The sequence below is a fragment of the Pan troglodytes genome, chromosome 12, assembly GCF_028858775.2.
Source record: "Pan troglodytes isolate AG18354 chromosome 12, NHGRI_mPanTro3-v2.0_pri, whole genome shotgun sequence".
NCBI lineage: Eukaryota > Metazoa > Chordata > Mammalia > Primates > Hominidae > Pan > Pan troglodytes.
In genome coordinates this window covers 95365127-95386224 of record NC_072410.2, presented here as the reverse complement: position 1 = coordinate 95386224, position 21098 = coordinate 95365127, and the positions used below count along the sequence as shown (strand labels likewise).

The 21098-nt window shown below is 43.9% G+C and overlaps 1 protein-coding gene and 1 non-coding gene across 5 annotated transcripts in view; both read right to left on the bottom strand.

Annotated features, from left to right (window-relative positions):
• IFT172 (intraflagellar transport 172) overlaps positions 1 to 20447 on the bottom strand; it is a 44303-nt gene extending 23856 nt beyond the window's left edge. For 2 of the 4 annotated variants that reach the window (XR_010149591.1, XM_016948252.3), the window contains exons 1-16: positions 20164 to 20446; positions 15898 to 16041; positions 15556 to 15668; positions 14745 to 14784; positions 14390 to 14455; positions 14098 to 14177; positions 13807 to 13894; positions 11579 to 11793; positions 10560 to 10683; positions 10043 to 10138; positions 8529 to 8690; positions 8093 to 8146; positions 7751 to 7854; positions 7175 to 7260; positions 2771 to 2883; positions 1447 to 1614 (exon numbers count right to left, since the gene is read on the bottom strand). Coding sequence is in view for 3 of the 4 variants with exons in the window: in XM_016948252.3 (XP_016803741.1) it covers positions 1447 to 1614; positions 2771 to 2883; positions 7175 to 7260; positions 7751 to 7854; positions 8093 to 8146; positions 8529 to 8690; positions 10043 to 10138; positions 10560 to 10683; positions 11579 to 11793; positions 13807 to 13894; positions 14098 to 14177; positions 14390 to 14455; positions 14745 to 14784; positions 15556 to 15668; positions 15898 to 16041; positions 20164 to 20202 (1692 nt within the window). In the remaining variant the exon portion in view is untranslated. Of the gene's footprint in view, positions 1 to 1446; positions 1615 to 2770; positions 2884 to 7174; positions 7261 to 7750; positions 7855 to 8092; positions 8147 to 8528; positions 8691 to 10042; positions 10139 to 10559; positions 10684 to 11578; positions 11794 to 13806; positions 13895 to 14097; positions 14178 to 14389; positions 14456 to 14744; positions 14785 to 15555; positions 15669 to 15897; positions 16042 to 16696; positions 16755 to 20163 lie in introns of those variants that run through there. The other 2 variants (XM_003308933.6, XM_063790010.1) reach the window with 2 other exon arrangements.
• On the bottom strand, positions 6030 to 6131 carry LOC112208209 (U6 spliceosomal RNA). Its single transcript, XR_002942634.1, has one exon. It is a non-coding gene; the product is annotated as a U6 spliceosomal RNA (small nuclear RNA).
• Positions 20448 to 21098: the final 651 nt, after the last annotated feature.

The window sequence follows — 21098 nt, the reverse complement described above, 5'->3', positions numbered from 1 at the left end:
AAGGTAAACAAAGGAACTGGTACCTTGATGGTAAATCTAAATGAATCCTGTCTTATAAAATAATCAGGCAGGGCGTGGTGGCTCATGCCTGTAATCCCAGCACTTTGGGAGGCCAAGGCGGGTGGATCACCTAAGGTCAGGAATTCGAGATCAGCCTGGCCAACATGGCGAAACCTCATCTCTACTAAAAATACAAAAATTAGCTGGGCATGGTGACAGGTACCTGTAATCCCAGCTACTTGGGATGCTGAGGCAGGAGACTCTCTTGAATCCAGGAGACGGAGGTTGCAGTGAGCCGAGATGACGCCACTGCACTCCAGCCTGGGTGACAGAGAGACTCTGTCTCAAATAAAATAAAATAATCATGCCTAACTTTGGAGACAAAATAAGATTAGAACTAAAATACTGGACAACAATGACAAAGGGGAGAAGATGAAAGTTAAAGTCTTGTATTGTTTGCAGGGGAGTGGTTAGATGCTGATTAACTTTAGACTTTGTTCATTTAACTACATGTTAAACTTTCAAGGTAACCTCTACAGAAACAGGACATATAACTTCAAACCCGAAATGTGGAGAAAATAAAAGGTGTTTAAAGAAATTAAACACAAAATTAGCTGGACATGGTGGCATGCACCTGTAGTCCTAGCTGTACAGGAGGCTGAGGCAGGAGGATTGGCTGAGCCCAGGAGGCTGAGGCCGCAATGAGCTATGACTGTATCACTGCACTCCAGCCTGGGAGATAGTGTGAGACCCTGTCTCAGAAAGAAGAGAGAGAAAGAGAGAGAGAAAAAAAAAGAGAGGAAGAAAGAGTAAAAGAGAGAAGGAGAGAAAGAGAAAGAAAAAGAAAGAAAGAAAGAACTAAACAAATAAATTTTAGACCCTAATCAGTTTAAAATGAGGTAAAAAGGAGATTTTAAAAAGGTATGGAAAAGGACAAAAAGAAAGCATCAAGCGCTCTACCCATACACACACACTCCTAGCCTAGCACAGGAGCCTGCCTCTCGTTTTCTCTGGCTCCTCCCAGATTTTGGAAGACTACTGGGTATGTATGATGTTGTGGTAGGACAGGAGAGAAGAGCTGATCTGTAATTTGAGAAAAAAAGGCACTTTGAATGGCTTATAACGGAGAATCAGCACAGAAGGAGATGACATTAGAACTGCCTCTCCTATCAGGGATCTTCCAGCCTACAGGGATCTCCATATTATGACCTGGTGACTTCCCGGGGCCACTGTAATGAACCCATACTCCAAGGGTCTAATATAATGTCAGGAATCTGAAAAAGGATGGTTCTGGGGGCTGGTCCATAAGTCTAAGCTTTATTTGCCAATTCTATCACAGAGATTAAGGGTGGTGGACACAGAAAACCAAGTAGCCTTCAGAGTCTCCTCATGGCTCTAATTAATCAGCTCAATACCACATCTGAGGGCCCCTAGTGTCCAACATACCCTAATAGTGAACATGGTGACTCTCTCAGGTGCCTCAATGTTGTACCATACACACAGACTGTTTCGGTTCTGAGCTACCAGCACATCACTTCCTGGGACCCACTGCACATAGGAGCAGAAGTTGAGGATCATTGTCTTAGAGCAGCTTTCAATATCATACAGATGCAACTGAAAAAAGAAAAGGCAGGTAACACAATTAGAAAGGGATGTGGGGTTGTCTCCTGCTTTTGACCATTTTCCTAATGGTGAGATGTGGTGAGCTAACCCACCACTCAGGTTCATGCTGCATTTCAAAGCTTACTGACCTGCTTTCTGCTGAGCTGGTATATCCTAACTCTGGTCAAGTAAGAGATGACCCATAGAACAAAGATCTACATCCCAGGAATTTTAAGTTAGGTGAAGGTCAGACTTTCCTTCTTGAAATAACTCTGGGCCAGAGTTACCAGCTTGGATTACAAATGGCAGGCCACTAGAAAAATTAAATTATCCAGAAATTTGTGATGTGGCTTTCACTGAAATGAAAAGTCATCAGGTTGTCTCTTTGATCTGAGGTTGAAGACTCTGGTGCTACCATATTGGGATGAGAATCAATGAGGGACGAAGAGGCTGTCCTCCAGCCAGTTCATGCTATCAGATAAGCGTGGCTGAAAAGCACTGGACAGCAGGTCTAGGTGAAGGTCAGCTAGGCATGAGGAGGAGGAATGCAGGGTTAAGGAAGTTTCCTGAGGGCACAGACTGTGAATAGTAAGAGACACCAACTTCCAAACTCCCTTCTTGACTTTGTTGCCATAATACAATCACCTCTGAGGTCATACAGGATTGCTGGGCGCATGGCTCAACACCTGTAATCCCAGCACTTTGAGAGGCAGAGGCGGGCAGATCACCTGAGGCCAGGAGGTCAGGAGTTCGAGACCAGCCTGGCCAACATGGTGAAAACCCATCTCTACTAAAAATACAAAAATTATCTAGGTGTGGTGGCACGTGCCTGTAGTCCCAGCTACTGGGGAGGCTGAGGCAGGAGAATCACTTGAACCCGGGAGGCAGAAGTTGCAGTGAGCCCAGATTGTACCACTGCACTCCAGCCTGGGTGACAGAGTGAGACACTGTCTCCAAAAAAAAAAAAAAAAAGAGGTAATAAAGGATGGGTTTTGCTATCAGTTTTGGTATCAGCTACAGAGAATGTTGATTCTTCTGTGCCTTCTGCCATGTTGATGACACAGCAAAGACAATGTGCTCCATCCTGCCTCCCTCAGTCCCTGGTGGCAGCTTGTCTCACACCCTCTGTGGGCCAGCCAATGCCTAAGGCCTTAGTAGCTCTTCTCACACGAAGTTTCCGGTCTCTGAAGAGGAGCTTGTGTCCAGTCTCATTAAGTTCCAGCCAATCCACACGGCTCTCATGACTGACGGTGCCAATGTTGTAGCCACCAATCAGATCCACTATAGAATAAAGGAGACAGGGTTAAGAAGAGAGATTCCACACATGTACATAGTATGGCCAACACATATAATTTTGCTAGGATGCCTAGGAAGCTAGGTCTCTTTTAGAATTGTAGAGGTTTTGTTTAACTATGTTGTTAACTCAAAAGGTCCAGACCCACAGAAATGTCATCACTCTCTGGGGCTTATGGAGTTACCTCAGAGCAGACTAGAACTATTGAGCAAGTGGCTTCTCCTACTCACAGAATCCCCTCGAAGGCAGCACTGAGCACATTAAAGATAAGCCTGATACAATACAGCAGTGAGACAAGGCTGATGAATCAATGACCTTGATGGTCACATGCTCTAAGAAGTCACCCGTATATTTGAATGCCTACTGTGTAAGAGCACTGCAAGGGTGGATGGTGGGGAAGGCAACAGACAAACCTCTGACTAAAGTTAGGCTGGTCACTGCAGAGGATGAATATTTTAGTTTGGTTTGAATCTTCTAGACATTATCAGAAACTATCACATTTAGAGCAGACCAATTAGGGTTGGCTGGGATGGTTTCAGGGGGTCTCTTGATCAAAGCCTATTTATAAGTTTTAGTGATATCCATTATTAATGAACAATGGGCCTCACTTTGTTATATATGCTTAAGCTAAAGACCAAATGTCCACTGGTGTCCATAATTGTGAAGACCAATTTAAAAAACAATCTTCCTTTAATTAAAAAGTAAAATCGGCAGGGCATGGTGGCTCATGCCTGTAATCTCAGCACTTTGGGAAGCCGAGGTGGGCAGATCACCTGAGGTCAGGAGTTGGAGACCAGCCTGGCCAACATGGTGAAACCCTGTCTCTACTAAAAATACAAAAAAAATTAGCCGGGTGTGGTGGCTGGCACCTGTAGTCCCAGCTACTCGGGAGGCTGAGGCGGGAGAATGGCGTGAACCCGGGAGGCAGAGCTTGCAGTGAGCTGAGATCGCGCCACTTCACTCCAGCCTGGATGACAGAGCAAGACTCTGTCTCAAAAAAAAAAAAAAAAAAAAAGGAAAATGATACAGCCGTATTTTTTTTTTTTCTCCCGCCTCAGCCTCCTGAGTAGCTGGGACTACAGGCGCCAGCCACCACGCTCGGCTAATTTTTTGTATTTTTAGTAGAGACAGGGTTTCACCATGTTAGCCAGGATGGTCTCAATCTCCTGACCTCGTGATCCGCCTGTCTCAGCCTCCCAAAGTGCTGGGATTACAGGCGTGAGCCACTGCGCCTGGCCGATAAAGCCACATTTTAATGCCCCAATTATAAGTAGAATCAGAGTTCTAGAGTGGCGACGGCCCTAACTCCTCAGAACCCTGAAATTATACACAAAATTATGTGTGTACAGTATATATTTTTCTCTGAGAAGGTCTACGATTTTAGATACTCCAAAGGGTTGATAGCCCAAAAAAGTTAAGAGAAGAACTTTTTTTTTTTTTTTTTTTTTTTTTTCCCCGAGACAGAGTTTCACTCTTCTCACCCAGGCTGGAGTGCAGTGGCACGATCTCGGCTCACTGTAACCTCCACCTCCCGGATTCAGGCGATTCTCCTGCCTCAGCCTCCCGAGTAGCTGGGATTATAGGCACCCGCCACCATGCCCGGCTAATTTTTGTATTTTTAGTAGAGATGGGGTTTCACCACGTTGGTCAGGCTGGTCTCGAACTCCTGACCTCAGGTGATCCGCCCGCCTCGGCCTCTCAAAGTATTGGGATTACAGGCATGAGCCACCGTACCCGGCCTTGAACTCTGTCATTTTACATACATTGAAAATGAGACCCACAGAGTGAAATTGCTTGTCCAAGTTCTCACAACTCATTTTTGCTGCTCGAATATTAGGCCTCTTGGTCTACATTATTGTTTCCATTATAGATACCTACATTTCTGAGTGCAGAAACCTAATGTGAAATATAATATTCATGAAATGTGCAACTATTTTAAGAATGGACTCATGTATATGGAAACTTGATTTGTGACAGAGATTGCATTACAAATTAGTGGGTGAAGAATGGACTTTCAACAAATGGTTAAACATATGGAAAAAAATAAAATTAGATCGCTACCCACGTTATACATAAAAACAAATTCCAGGTGAAAAGCAAAATTTAAAAATGTTAAAATATAGGAGGGAATAGGAAAGGATTTCTTAAATTAGACTTAAAGCATCATAAACTATTTTCTTTTTCTTTTCTTTTTTTTTTTTGGAGACGGAGTTTCACTCTTGTCACCCAGGTTAGAGTGCAGTGGCACAATCTCAGCTCACTGCAACCTCCACCTCCCCGGTTCAAGTGATTCTCCTGCCTCAGCCTCCCGAGTAGCTGGGATTACAGGTGCCCTCCACCATGCCCGGCTAATTTTTGTATTTTTGGTAGAGACGGGGTTTCACCATGTTGGCCAGGCTGGTCTTGAACTCCTGACCTCAGGTGATCCGCCTACCTTGGCCTACCAAAGCGCTGGGATTACAGGCATAAGTCACTGTGCCCGGCCTCAAACTGGTTTTTTTTTAAGTGAAAAAAAAAGGACTATTTTAAAGTGAAATGTCTGAACAGTAAAAGACTCCCAAAAGGAGAGAAAAGACAAGCCACAGGCTGAGGCAAAAATATCTGCAATGCAAATAACCACCAAAGTCTATATAAGCATATGCAAAGAACTCCTTCAAATCAATGAGGAAGAGACACTCTGATTTTAAAAATGGGTAAGAGTTAGGAACTAGCAATTCACAGAAGAAGAAATATAAATGGTCAATAATTATTATATATGAAATTAATATGAGATCTAATTTTATATATATCACGTTTAAGCCAAATTATGAAGTCAGGCAATTTCAAGTATTACAGAAGATGTCAGACAATAGAAACTCTAACTGCTGGTGGGAATAGAAATTGGTATAACTTTTTTAGAGAACAATTTGGAAATACTTAGTGAAGTTGAAGACACAGCTCCTCTATGATTTAGCAGTTCCATTCTAGGCATGGAACTAACTGAATCACTGTAATAGTGAAAAATCAGCAACTTAAATGCCCATCAATAAGAGGGAGGATATAAAATGATTCAATGTAAATATAACAAAATGTCAGGATTTGACAGAACTGGGTATGGATAAACAAGTGATAATATCTTCTTTTAAAAAATTGGTTTAAAGTGGAAAGCTTCATAAATTTGTGTGTCATCCTTGCACGGGGCCATGCTAATCTTCTCTTTATCATTCCAATTTTAATATATGTACTGCCAAAGCAAGAAAAATATCATTATTTATAGCTAACATTTATTATTATGTACCAGGGATAAGTGTATTTCATATAAAGTACTATTTTTATCCCTATTTTGTAGAAGAGGAAATTGAGATATAGAAAGATGAAGTAACTTCCTGAGATCACATAGGTAGAGAATTGAGATGGTTTGACTCTAGAGTCCCATTCTTTTTTTTTTAAATTTAATTAATTTCTTTTTTCATAGAGACAGGGTCTCACCATGTTGCCTAGGCTGGTCTCAAACTCCTGAGCTCAAGCAATCCGCCCGCCTCAGCCTCCCAAAGTGGTGGGATTACAGGTGTGAGCCACTGTGCCTGGCCCAGAGCCCCATTTTTAACAGCTACATTGTATAGGTAATGCTATTCTCTATACTACTTTTTATGCTTGAAACATTTCACGATAAAAATATGAACATATAAGATTTATAAATCTTATATGTTAATATTTGTGAAATGCAAATAAAATTTCTGTCATTATTAGTTACTAATGATAAACTATACAAAAAATAAGACCTCTTCCAGTTCTAACAGTCTATGATTCTATGAAGTCTAAACAGGAAAATTCATAAATTTAATGGGCCTTCTCTACTACTCACAATTTGCCAACCCTAAGATATATGTCTAAAGAACGTGAATAATTATATGGACCTCTGGGTTTTGTTTTTGTTTTTGTTTTAAGAGATGGGGTCTTACTCCATCATCTAGGCTGGAGTGCAGTGGCACAAACATAGCTCACTGCAGCCTTGGACTACTGGGCTCAAATCATCCTGCCTTGCCCTTTCAAAGTGCTGGGATTACAAGCATGAGTAACTGTGCCTGGACTGAACCTTTGTTTTTACATCTAGATATCCAGGTACAGATGCACACATATTGACTTAAACATTTCATATATATCCACTGTACATGTGGAGTTACTATTTACCTGGTGCATCTCAGATTCCTGCATTCCCCACTGAACGCAATCCTGTGGTATGGAAGTGTGATATAAACATCTATTTTGTTATTAAAATTATGAGAGAGTCTTACTCACCTATAGCAATAGTCTTAATATCAATAAGATAAGCCAATTTCTTATTATCTTCTGTTCCTCGCTGACACCTCTCATTAATACGAACACTGAAACATGAAGGGTGAGGTAAGGCAAAATGGGCTGAGGTAGTTGGGATGTTTATTAAAGGCTCTGAAGTACCATATGGGATGAAGCTTTTATTTATTTATTTATTTATTTTGAGACAGGGTCTCACTCTGGTTGCCAAAGCTGAAGTGCAGTGGTGTGATCACAGCTTACTACAGCTTTGACTTCCCAGGCTCCGGGTGATTCTCCCACCTCACCTTCCTGAGTAACTGGGACTACAGGGGTGTGCCACCATGCCTGGATAATTTTTTGTATTTTTAGTGGAGAGGGGGTTTCACCATGTTGCCCCGGCTGGTCTTGAACTCCTGGACTCAAGTAATCTGCTTGCCTCCTCCTCCCAAAGTGCTGGGATTATAGGCATGAGCCACCACACCTGGCTGAAGCTTTTGGATTAACTGGAGGACACAGAATTTAGGAGTCCAAAAGGAATTATTCTGGGTTTCAGGGATTCAGAGAATCTTGTGAGGTTACCTGATGAGGTGGGGGTTCATGAATTCAGTGCGTACAGAACCCAGGGTGTCATTATTCCCATATTCCACCAGGGTTAGCTCTCCGGCATTGAAGATCATGCATACCTGGGAAAAATGGAGTTGTTATACGGTGGAAAGGCTACATGAAGAAAGACAGTAGTGGGAGGTGTACTGTCAGTTCAAGGTGACTACCACTTTTCTCCTTGTTCTCTTACCCTGCCAATTTCATCCTCCCTGTTTCTTTATCTGCTGTTTCCCTATCCCTTGCAACTTGCCATCTTTATGACACAGAAGCTAGAAGGAGGCTTATCAAGATGGTGATGGTGAATCAAGCTCTACTCACATTCTCATTTTCAAAGAAATACTTCTCATTGCCACCAGATCCTTGCCAGGCTATCTGTAACGGGAGAAGACTTAAGAAGCAATGTGGATAAATACCCAAGATAATGCCGAAAGAATGAAGAATGACAGGTTGGGAAGTGGAAAGATATATTTACGTAGGCTTTGGCACTACACAAAAGAGGTGCTGTATCAGAATCTGCTCTGGTCCCTGAGAGAAACCAGAGAGATTTTCTGAGAGATGGCATAAAAACAGTCCAAATATGGTGATTCATACTCTGGGATTATAAAACTCCTGGGTCTCCTTCCCTGAAACCAGGTCCCCTACACCAGAATGTTAGAACTTCTCATGGAGAGCTTACCCCTAGGGATTTTGGGTCCCCACAAATATTAAGCCAAGATGCCCCATTCCCCACCCTACCCTCAATTTTGGTTCCTACCTCACTAAGCCGATTAGTGTTCAGGTCCCCCAGCAGCAGTGTTTCTGATGTGTGAGCCACCAAGTAACGTTCCTTTCCTAGGATTTTCACCTCTTCCACCTCATAGCCATAGTGTGACTTGAGCACCACTCGGGTTCCTGATGACAGGTTCTTCACAATCACCTTGGTAAAGGACAAGTCTGAGCCCCTTAGGCTTCCCCAGCCCAAAAGAAGGGTGAACAACCATGCCCTTTGCCCACCTCCATAGCACTAAACAAAGCTAATACCTTGTTTCTTCCCTGGGTCTAGGATATTGTTGATAGTAATGATATCTTATGTTTATATGGGGCTTTACTATTTATGAAATGCTTTCCTATATTATCTCTTTTGACACTCATAATTTATATAATTCTGAAAGTTCCACTGGGTAAAACCAATCACTCTATGTTCTCATGGTCTTTGTACAAACCTTATATATCATTGATCATAGTGTATGTATTGATCAGTTGATTGACTGACTTGACAGGGTCTCAGTATGTTGCTTAGACTGGCCTTGAACTCCTGGGTTCAAGCAATCCTCCTGTCTTGGCCTTCTGAGTAGCTGAGACTACAGGCATGTGCCACTGCATCTGGCTAATATTATTTTTTGATATGTCTGTGTCCTCTGTTATAATGATCTCTTTGATCAAGGGACAATGTCTTACAGATAATTATCTGTGTATTCCCAATGCCTAACACTGCTGACACATAGTAGAGAATGAATAAATGTTTCTGGAAAGAACAAAAGAATGAAGAAACCAATGTATAATAAATGGAAGGACAGAGGTAGAAAAAAGAGAAAAGTGGGCCCAGGAACTGAGAAATTTTTAGCTTGCAACATCATACACAGTGAGCTCAGAGGCCTTAAAACAACAGAGTTCACATTTATAATCCTATTTATCCAACTGCCCAATTGCCAGTGTGTAGCCAGTAAAGTTTTAAGTCAGGAAGGCTTAAGTGGCAATCTCTGCACACCTTATGCCTGGTGCTTAAAACTTTTCTTTTTTTTTGAGACAGAGTCTTGCTCTGTCACCCAGGATGGAGTGCAGTGGTGCAATCTCGGCTCACTGCAAGCTCCGCCTCCTGGGTTCATGCCATTTTCCTGCCTCAGCCTCCCAAGTAGCTGGGACTACAGGCACCCGCCACCACGCCCGGCTAATTTTTTTGTATTTTTAGTAGAGACGGGGTTTCACCATATTAGCCAGGATGGTCTCAATCTCCTGACCTTGTGATCCGCCCGCCTCGGCCTCCCAAAGTGCTGGGATTACAGGCATGAGCCACTGTGTCCAGCCAAAACTTTTCTTATAATAAGCTGCAAGAACTACAGCAGGAAAGTTACCACGGTGTTGCCCTGACATATTCTGTTGCCCAGAACAGCTCTTCCAGAGGGATGAAGATTAAATTTGAACTATGGCTGTGGCCAGAAGGCAGGGAAATGTTATAAGGAGGAATGAGCCACGCAAGGTCTCAGTGCAGTAGGCTACCATCCTGCTTACCTGGCTAGGTCCCACATACGTCAACTCAAACTTGTTCTTGTAAATACTCCTTCGGAGGCAGCAGTCAAACTGTTCCACCCCACCACATAGTGTGCCCTAGAAGGGAAAGTGACAGCATAAAAGGTCACACACATAGTACACTGGCATGGGGAGAGTATCTAGAGACATCCTCAAAACCTAAGCTCTAGAGTCTAGAGAAGAGTTGGCAGTGAAAGAGCTGGCAGTTTTTGGAATTACCAAAAGGAAAGAGGCTACAATCATTGGACTCAAGGGCACAACATATTAATGGGATAAAAGGGAAAAACTAGCCCTGCCTACACACAATTTTTTGTCCCTTTTGTGACCTAGGGTAAAGTATGAATTTCTCTTTCCTGCCTTTAATGCCAGAATTTTAGGTCAGGGTCAAAAGGAAAGAGGAGATTCTGTAGTGTCAGGGAACAGTGCTTTAGGATAAGGCAGGATTTTTTTCTAGTTTGGTGAAAGTCACCAATCCAGAAAGGGATTACTAGTAACACACCACACAGAGCCGTGAGCCATCCCGCTTCCAGGCCAAGGCAGTGATGGTGTATAAATTGGTAATCTCCTTGGGCTTTGCCTCTTCCCAGATGCTTCTTTGAGGGATCCAGTTGAACACCCGAAGCCTGAAATAAAGTATGTGGCTTTTAGAAGAGATTGAGGTTGTGCTAAAGAGTGCAAATGGGCTGATAACCAAAGGAAATTAGTCTTGCTATATCAGAAAAGAAAGGAAATAAAAAGAACAGACAAGCTAGGCAGTCTAGCAGAAGAGGATATAAAGGTACACAGGAAATAAGCTGGGAAAATCAAGGCAAAACTAAAACAGAATAAGAGTGAGGGGAGCAGAGAAAACAAAAAGACCAGGGCAGGTGAGAAAAATAAGCTACTAGGAGCAAAAAAATATGGAACAAGGAGATAAATGGTAGGAGTCAGTGAAGAAAGAAGAGAATACGAGGAGACATAAGATTGAAGGGGATAGAAAGACAGGACTGATAAAGCTGGGGTTAAACACATGCCAGAGAAATGATGAGACCTGGAACATGGCGTTTATCTGCTGTTCCATCATTCATTCATTCATTCGCCAAACATCTGAGCATATCTTAGATATATATAGCATATAGATGCTAATCTAGGCACTGAAAAGATGAATAATAAGCCCCCTTCTCAAGGACTCTGATTTAGCCATCTATCTGGCTAAACAACAGTAGTTTGCAAACAACAAACTGTAATATAATGTGAGAAACTCTAAGCGGTCTCAAAGGGGGCAATGGAAACAGAAAATAGAGATGAATTCTGCTGTGGAAGTGCAGGGAGAGGCACAGAGACAAAACAAGAGCCCAGGACATTTTGGAACTGCCAGCACACCAATGGATAGCGGGAGCAGGAAGAGGAAAGTGCATGAATTACATACATACATTTGATTCTGCTCCAGTCTCGCACTCTGGCTCAGAATAATTTGGCTAAAGCAGAGAGTGTTCGCAGGGAAAGTAGGCAGTAGATAAAACCGGAAAGGGGACTTACCTGTCATAACTTCCTAGCACAACAGACTGGCCCCCAGGACTTGATACAGCTGTGGTGAACTCCCGCTCCTGAGGGTCACGGCTATAATCAAAAGTTTGTAGCACGTGGCCTTCTTTTCCATAGGCTACAATTTTCCGATCACAGCCTGCAGCCACGATGCTATTGGTTGCCCATGCCAAGGCATAGGGTGGACACGGGTGGTTAACCAACTTCCCCTAAGACAGAAGTAGAGGGTTTCAATCACTCTTCGAAGACTCCACCCGAGAAATTCCTCACTCTCAACACCTGGTACATTCACTCTGACCATCATACCCTGCAGAAATCTCTTCCAACATTTCCCTATCCCAACACATCCTAATCCTGAACTCTTCACAAATTGTCACACACACACACACACACACACACAGCCCTATACACATAGGGGTTGACCTTGTGCTCTAGAAAAACCTCAAAATGCTTGTATATTGGAATTTTCTTTTTTCTTTTTTTTTTTTTTGAGACAGAGTCTCACTCTGTCACCCAGGCTGGAGTGCAGTGGCACGATCTCATCGCTGCAACCTCCGCCTCCCCAGGTTCAAGCGATTCTCCTGTCTCAGCCTCCTGAGTAGCTGGGATTACAGGTGTGTGCCACCATACCAGGCTAATTTTTCTGTTTTTAGTAGAGATGGGGTTTCACCATGTTGGTCAGGCTGGTCTCGAACTCCTGACCTTGTGATCAGCCCGTCTCAGCCTCCCAAAGTGCTGGGATCACAGGCGTGAGCCACCACGCCCAGCATGTATTGGAAATTTTTAATATGCACCTGGTAAAGCTCCTCAGAAAAGGAGATGTGCTACACATTAACCAACACCGTCTGGGCCCACAAAGAGCATAGGGCTTCTTTTTTTAAGGAGGGTCAAATTTCAGTATTATATGAGTAATTCTTTTTTTTTTTTTTTTAGATGGAGTCTCACTCTGTCGCCGGGGCTGGAGTGCAGTGGCGCGTTCTCACCTCACTGCAACCTCCCCTCCCGGGTTCAAGCAATTCTCCTGCCTCAGCCTTCCGAGTAGCTGGGATTCCGGGCACATTCCACCATGCCCGGCTAATTTTTATATTTTTAGTAGAGACGGGGTTTCACCATGTTGGCCAGGCTGGTCCTGAACTCCTGACCTCAGGTCATCCACCCGCCTTGACCTCCCAAAGTGCTGGGATTACAGGAGTGAGCCACTGTGCCCGGTCTATACAAGTAATTCTTTTTTTTTTTTTGAGATGGCATTTCACTCTTGTTGCCCAGTCTGGAGTTCAATGGCATGCGATCTTGGCTCACTGCAACCTCTGCCTCCCAGGTTCAAGCGATTCTCCTGCCTCAGCCTCCCAGAAAGCTGGGATTACAGGCATGTGCCACCACGCCCAGCTAATTTTTTCGTATTTAGTAGAGACGGGTTTCACGTCAGGCTGGTCTCCAACTCCTGACCTCAGGTGATCCACCCGCCTCGGCCTCCCAAAGTGCTGGGATTACAGGCACGGCCCACAAGTAATTCTTAATGTAAATGATTCAAACAACACACAGTTATATAGAGTAAAACGTGAAAGTTTCCTTTGAATCCCCCATCTTTTTCCTTTCCCCTTTCCAGAGTAAACTGTTAACTCTTTTTTCTATGAATCTACATACATAAATATATCTATTTTACATAAATGGGAATAATTTTCACTTTTCATTACTCTAAGAGTTTTTATTTCCCTTTGTCTCAAGGTCCCTTTCACCTGATTCATCCCTTCTTATAAGCAGTAAGCTCCAGGCTCCTAAACACAAATCCTCTCAGTGGCCACATCCAACTTTTTCTCTGTCCCTGAGTTCTCCTCTAGCTTCCTCTCTTAGTATCTCAATCCAAATGCCTTAGAAGTCCAACCTCCTCTAGGAGGGCTCCTGGAATTTCCTTATCCCCTATTCCATAGCATCTTTTTTTTTTTTTTTTTTTTTTTGAGACACGGTCTTGTTCTGTCACCCAGGCTGTAGTGCAGTGGTGCTATTTCAGCTCACTGCAGGCTCAACCTCCTGGGCTCAAGTGATCCTTCCACTTCGGCTTCCTGAGTAGCTGGGACTACAGGCCCATGCCACCATGCCCGACTAATTTTTGTATTTATTTTTTGTTTTTTTGGTAGAGACAGGGTTTCACTGTGTTGCCCATGCTGGTCTCAAACTCCTGGACTCAAGCGATCCAAGCCTCCCACAACATTCTTTATTCATACCTGTGACTCTCCAGAGCCTTCATCATCAAAGAAATACCTAACGATGGTACCATCTGCATGACCAGAGAGAATTCCTTTCCCAGAGCAACTAAAAAAGGAGAAAGGAGAGAAATACAGGAAGAGACTATTTTATCTCACCAAGAAAGCCCCTTTCTCTGTCAAACACAACCTTGTCTGTGCTTCCTGCTACCAGTTCTCCTGCCTTTCATACTATGGTCTTGCAGTCCAGACTTCCCCACAGCATTTTCCTAACACTTCCAGACTCTAGTGATACTACTCCTCTTTACTCACTTTGTTGTCAGGGACACCACGTAAGACTCTGTCCCATAGATGGTAGATGATTTATTAGTTTTGGTGTTTGCTAAACGAACCTGAAAATGGAAAAATTGATACAAGTATGGTTAGGCTATTTTGTATTTAACTAGGCCCTAAGAAAAAAAGGAAAAACTGTCCCACAAAACTGGTCCCTATGCATTCTCCCCAGTACGCAACTTGATCCTAAGAAAGAGGATGAACCATATTCCTCTCTCCAGAACCATTATCCCTACCACCCCCTCTCTTGTGTTTCCCTTCCCTCTTTTACCTTCCCTTCAGCCAGTCCAAAGACAATGATGTATTCTGCCGGCCATTGCAGACAAGTGACAGCACTCTGCGTGAAAGGAAATAATGAAAAGGATAACCCCATCTGTGTGGGCCAGCACTTTTATAACAACTTCAACACCCCACCACACACCACCACCTCAATCTCCTATAGGGAAGGACACAGCAGGGCTCTAAGGAAGACAGCAGATGACCATGAACAGCCATGAAGCACCATCCTTGCAGTAGGAAAAGTCACATTCAGATGTTAGAAATGCAACTCCTGGCTGTATTTATAAGTAGATATACTGATATATGTTTGTTCATCCTAAGGTTCCAGGGACTGGTCTGAACTTTACCGTCTGGATGAACTTGTTGCAGATGACTTTCTTGTCACCCCTGCCAAACAAAAGAAAGGGAAACATATTAAAAACCACTTCCAGGCCGGGCGTGGTGGCTCATGCCTGTAATCCCAGCACTTTGGGAGGCCGAGGTGGGAGGATCATGAGGTCAGGAGATCGAGACCATCCTGGCTAACACGGTGAAACCCCGTCTCTACTAAAAATACAAAAAATTAGCCAGGCGTGGTGATGGGCGCCTGTAGTCCCAGCTACTCGGGAGGCTGAGGCAGGAGAATTGTGTGAACCCGGGAGGAGGAGCTTGCAGTGAGCCGCAATCACGCCACTGCACTCCAGCCTGGGTGACAGAGTGAGACTCTATCTCAAAATAAATAAATAAATAAATAAATAAATAAATAAATAAATACCACTTCCATAAACAAATTGCCAAAAATGATGCTGAGGGAAGAGAAGAAAGAGCAGATTTCTTCCCTGGCCCAGTAGTGTTTCTGACTACTCTGTAGGAGCCCTGAAAGGAGGCATATGAGGGAGCCTAAGCAGCTTCAGAACAATAACAAAGATGTGACATCACTCTGGGCTTCCAGGATCTCACAGGGCCTCCTGTTGACCTTGGACTGTTTCCTCTAGGGATGGGATTGAAGAACACGTGGGACAGGTGAAGGCAGAAAAGCAAAAACAGACTCCAGAAAGTCTCTGCCTTCAATGGCCAAGCTTGGCTTCTCATCCCCTGTATTTCCCCTCCCCAGTGAGGCATTTCTCTTGCCTTCCCCTTCTTTCCTGGGCCATCCCATCTCCCAATCTCTATCCTCACCAATCTTCTCCAATCTTGTAGACATAGATGATGTTGTCAGTCTGTCCTATGGCAATTTTAGTGGAATCAGGAGAAAAAGCCATGCCCTTCACCATATAGCTCTTCCTGCCATACTAAGAGTTTAAAAAAAAAAAAAGAAAGAAAAAGAAGTAATGAGTACACATGAAAGAGAAAAGAGAAAAAAAGGCATATGTGTGCTCCTAAGGGAGCTTGAGGATTTATACTGAGAAAAAGGTGGGGTATGCCATTTCCTATGCCGATGGCTAGAAGGCAGACTACGTCTTTCAGGTTGTAAGACCCCATCAATAGGTTAAATAAGGTACACATGAATACACTGTTTACCTTCATGTCAGCTGGTTTGGTGGAGAATTTATCTCTCCGTTCTCCATGTTCATCATACAGCAAGACCACTCGGTCCACTGTGCAGACAGCAAATTTGGCATTGTTCTGGGACCAAGCCATGCAGGTCACCTTTGCAGCTCCATCCTGTAGAGGCAAAGGGGTAAAAAGAAACCCATGTGCTGGTCTAGAATGCCAAAAGCATTTCTAGCTTCATTAATTCTAGTGTAATACTGGTCAATTTTCTTCCTGTCACGGTTCTATCCTCAAAACAAAGAGATGCCTGTGGCCCATGCTGGTCTCCAAGGCCTTCAGATCCTGGACTGTGAGAACAATAGGCTTCTAGAGACTCATATGCAAATGCACTAAGAGGCAAGGTGCTAAGTCAACTGTATCAATGAATCCCTGCAATGGCCTCCTCGTTTCCAGGTCTGCTACTGAAATAAATTCAATTAGTCTGGTAAGTTTTGGTCATTAGCCATTCATTCAATTAATATTTTTTGAGCACCTTATTGATCAAGGCACTTGGCCAGGGGCTGAGAGAGAGACAAAAAGCAAACCATAGATCCTGCCTCCACATCTAATAAGATGGTGCAAAATAGAAAAGTCCTATTAAAGTATGTATAAAGTACTGCAATAGTTTGGAGAAGCCTGAGAGAATTTTATGCTTCAATTATCAAAATTAAGCTTTGAAGAATGAATGCAGTTGAGTAGGAAGTTATCTGAGATGGGAGGAATGGCAATGAGCAAAGGCAAATTCCGGACAAGAAACAGTAATTTAGTTTATTTGAAACTATTATACCTTATAAATAGTAGAATAGACGGGGTAAGGCAGGAAAAACAGGCCAGCTCAGGAAGTCTTTGAAGCCAGGCAAAGGAGTTTGGGCTTATTTGAAAGGAAAGGGAGAGACAGTGAGAGTTCAGGATGGGGGAGTACGAGTTGAGACTCAGGACGAATAATCCCACTTTCTTTTCTTCTTAACTACCCACTTCAGAGAAACCCAAGTTAGAAGTTATCTCCAGGTGAATTATTCTGACCAGATCTGACCCTTCCAACACTAGCTCTGGTCCTAAGGGACTAGCTCTGCTACTAAGGGTTTCCTTCCTTGAAAACAAAACATTTTATTCTGCTTTTCTTCTGCCCCAATTGTTTAATTATTTGGACACTAGAGTTCTGGCTTAAAACATTGACACTTTACACTCCAAACTCACCTATCTCCAAAGTCAGAAGTAAAAAGTCTCTTTTCCTGCAAATCCTCAAACCAGAAAATAGCCACACCACCATCACTATGATCCTCTAACTCTTCATTATATTAGGTTAGAAGGCCTGAGGGCTCCTCATCAATCTTTGCTGATCCTCCTGCTTTATCGCTTTGCCCAATTCTGGGCATTCAGCCCTACCTGCATCATGACATCATCTTATTTTGAGAGACTGAAGGAGGATTTCATTTCCAATTTTTCCATTAGGGCGGCGAAATTTTTAAAGTACAGATTCAATGGACAGCTTGCTGAGCAATGAGCACAAATCTCTGTCTTTTTATTTTTTTCTCCAACTGAGGAGAGAGCACAACTATCTTTGTTCTAATTTCCTTCTTTTTTTTTTTTTTGACGGAGTCTCACTCTGTCCCCCAGACTGGAGTGCAGTGTCACAATCTCAGTTCACTGCAACCTCTGTTTCTTGGCTCAAGCGATTCTCCTGCCTCAGCCTCCCAAGTAGCTGAGGCTATAGGCGTGTGCTACCGTGCCTGGCTAATTTTTTTATATTTTTGGTAGAGACATGGTTTCACCGTATTGCCCAGGCTGGTCTTGAACTCCTGACCTCAAGTGATCCACTCACCTTGGCCTCCTGAAGTGCTGGGATTACAGGCGTGAGCCACCATGCCCGGCCTGTGTTCTCATTTCCTCCTATTGTCCAAATGCCACACCCTCTGTGAAGCCTTCCTGATTTCCATAATCAATTAATTCTCCTTTCTCTACAATATGTACCTCACTAGATTGTTTTATTAAGTGAGGTAGGGAATAAAATAATAAGAGCTTGCCTTTAACAAGTACTTACCATAGAATAGGCATTTTGATAAGTGCTTGACAAGCATAATCTCATTTTACCTCATAACACTGAGGTAGATGCTATTATTATCCCCCTTTTACAGATAGATGAATGGAAGCCCAAAAAGATTAAGTAATTTGCCCAAGTTCACATACACAGTTTGTAAGTGGTAGGACCATGATTTATTTATTTAATTAATTTATTTTTTGAGGCAGAGTCTCGATCTGTCACCCAGGCTGGAGTGCAGTGGTGCGATCTTGACTCACTGCAACTCTGCCTCCTGAGTTCAAGCAATTCTCCTGCCTCAGCCTCCCGAGTAGCTGGGATTACAGGCATGCGCCACCACATCTAGCTAATTTTTGTATTTTTAGTAGTTTCGCCACGTTGGCCAGGATGGTCTCGAACCCCTGACCTCGGGTGATCTGCCTGCCTCGGCCTCCCAAAGAGCTTGGTTTATAGGCATGAACCACTGCGCCTGGCCTAGAACCATGATTAAATCCATGTATGTGCAAATCCATAAACCATAATCCCAATTTCTTTATTAAGGTACCCCAGTACATATTACACACTCAGTTATGGAACATCTTATTTATTTTTAAGACACAGCCTCACTCTGTCACCCAGGCTGGAGTGCAGTGGTGTGATCACGTCTCACTGCAGCCTCGACCTCCTGGGCTCAGGAGATCCTCCCACTTCAGTGACCCCAGCAGCTGGGCCTACAGGTGCTTGCCACCACACGAGGCTATTTAAAAACAATTTTTTTTTTTTGGGACAAAGTCTCACTCTTGTCCCCCAGGCTGGAGTGCAGTGGCACGATCTCGGCTCACTGCAACCTCCATCTCCCGGGTTCAAGCGATTCTCCTTCCTCAGCCTCCTGAGTAGCTGGGATTACAGGCGGCTGCTGCCACGCCTGGCTAATTTTTGCATTTTTAGTAGAGATGGGGTTTCACCATGTTGGCCAGGCTGGACTTGAACTCTTGACCTCAGGTGATCCGCCCGCCTCGGCCTCCCAAAGTACAGGGATTACAGGTGTGAGCCACCGCACCTGGTCAAAATTTTTTTGTAGAGGTCTTGGAATCTTGGGCTCAAGTGATCCTCCCACCTTGGCCTCCCAAATTGCTGGGATTACAGGTGTGAGCCACTGGGCCTGGCCAGACATCTTATTCTTATTAGCTTTGTATTATTCTGTCCTTTGAATTTTGAATGTCCTTTCCTCTTGTCTATCAATTTTTCACACTGCTTTTCAGTTTACAATGCTCTTTTGTGTATATTACTCTATATAACTCTTCCCCAAGTCCCCTAAAGTTGCTATTAGTACTCATGTTTTTACAAATGAAGAAGTTGGTGAGTGCTCCGAGACACTGTATAATAAAGGCTAAAGTTAGAGATATCAGATCATTTGTTTAAAGTACTGGTGGCCAGTCTGGGCAACATGGGGAAACCTCGTCTCTACAAAAAACAAAAACAAAAAACAAACAAACAAACAAACAAACAAAAAATTACCCGGGCGTGCTAGCGCACGTCTGTAATCCCAGCTACTTGGGAGGCTATGGCAGGAAAATCCCTTGAACCCGGGAGGCGGAGGTTGCAGTGAGATCGAGCCACTGCACTCCAGCCTGGGCAACAGAGCAAGACTCTGTCTCAAATAGTTAAATAAAGTAGTGGTGGACCTGAAATAAGGACAAGGTAAGAAATTTTAAAAAGAAAATAAGAAAGTAGTGGTGGAGCTAGGACTTAAATTCTGGTGTGCTAACTCCAAAGCCCACCCTTTCTTCACCATGTTTCAGGGCTCCTCCCCTAGTGCCCAGCCTCTCCTGAATCAGAATACACGGTTCGGTCTTTGCACTCCCCCTTCAGGGCTTGCACCTAAGGCGCTTATTTAATTATGGGCACATGCATACTCGCTGCTTACATGTGCACCTCACCCTCTAATACGAGCCTCCTGAAGGGAGGGACATAAGTCGGGTGGTTTGGGATTCCTACGAACCCCAGCATGGGGCCTGTACACAACTGATGTGAATGAAATGTAAGGAAAGCTACAAGTCCTTAGCCCTGCATCTCGCCTCCTGGACGCTGTATCGACAGGCCAAGATCCAGATCATCGCTATATCCCTTACAGCCTTCTGCACACAGTAGGAGGTCAACATCATTAAACTTCAGTTCCCCCACTTTTCTTGGAACATAAAGCATAAGGGGGAGGGACTGGCACGCAAACTCCTCACCTGAGGGCTCAGCAGGGTCCTCAGGTGCTTCAAGTGCATGACGCACACCTGTCTTTCAGATGCTCCTAGACAGCGACAACTCCCGTGGTTACCTGGACAACCCGCCACGCAGCCGCAGCGACAGGCACTGACGCTTATGCGACCGGAGCGCAACACGCGTCGCAAGGTCACACGTAACTTTGCGGCGAAGCAAACAGAACGTGCGCAAGCGCGGTGAGATCTAGGGCGGGCCCTTGAGAGGGCTTCATGAATGTTCTCCTTGACCAATCCCGTCGCCGCATGCAAACTCAAGACCAAGCCCCGCCCACAAGCCTTCAGCCAGCCCCAGGTCCTACGTCATAGCGGTCCGTCTCGCTCTTCGATGTACCTGACTTTCTGAGTGCACTCTCTTAATCCTCACAACTCTGGAGGGAAGCAGGGCGGTTTCCATGATAGGCCTTCTGCAGTTGACGGAATTGTACCCAAATAAGTTACATGATTTGCACGGGATCGCAAGGCTAATAACGATAGCTAACGATGAATACTCAGTATGTGTCTGCCAGGTACTGTGTAAAGTATTGTACGTGCATTTATGTCATTTAATCCCCAAACCACCTTTTGAAGGGGATAGCGTTATTATTAGTCTCATTTTACATAACAGGAGACTCAGGGCACTTGCTCAAACTAACACAGCCAGCGAAGGACTTGGAACTGGAGTTCAACCCAGAGTTAGTAGCTTTAAACAGCTTTTATGTTCCTTCTCAACTCCTAGCTCGCTCTCTCCATGCCACGATACTATAACCTGTCACACTCCCATCCCAATAAATGACATTTATTCTCAGAATCTGAAAGATGAGTGTTTTGGAACTAGCTGCCAAAGAAACGTAAGGTACCCTACTTCCTAATTGGGTAATGGTGGGTTAAAGACTGCTGTTTACATTGGAATGTTTTTACGG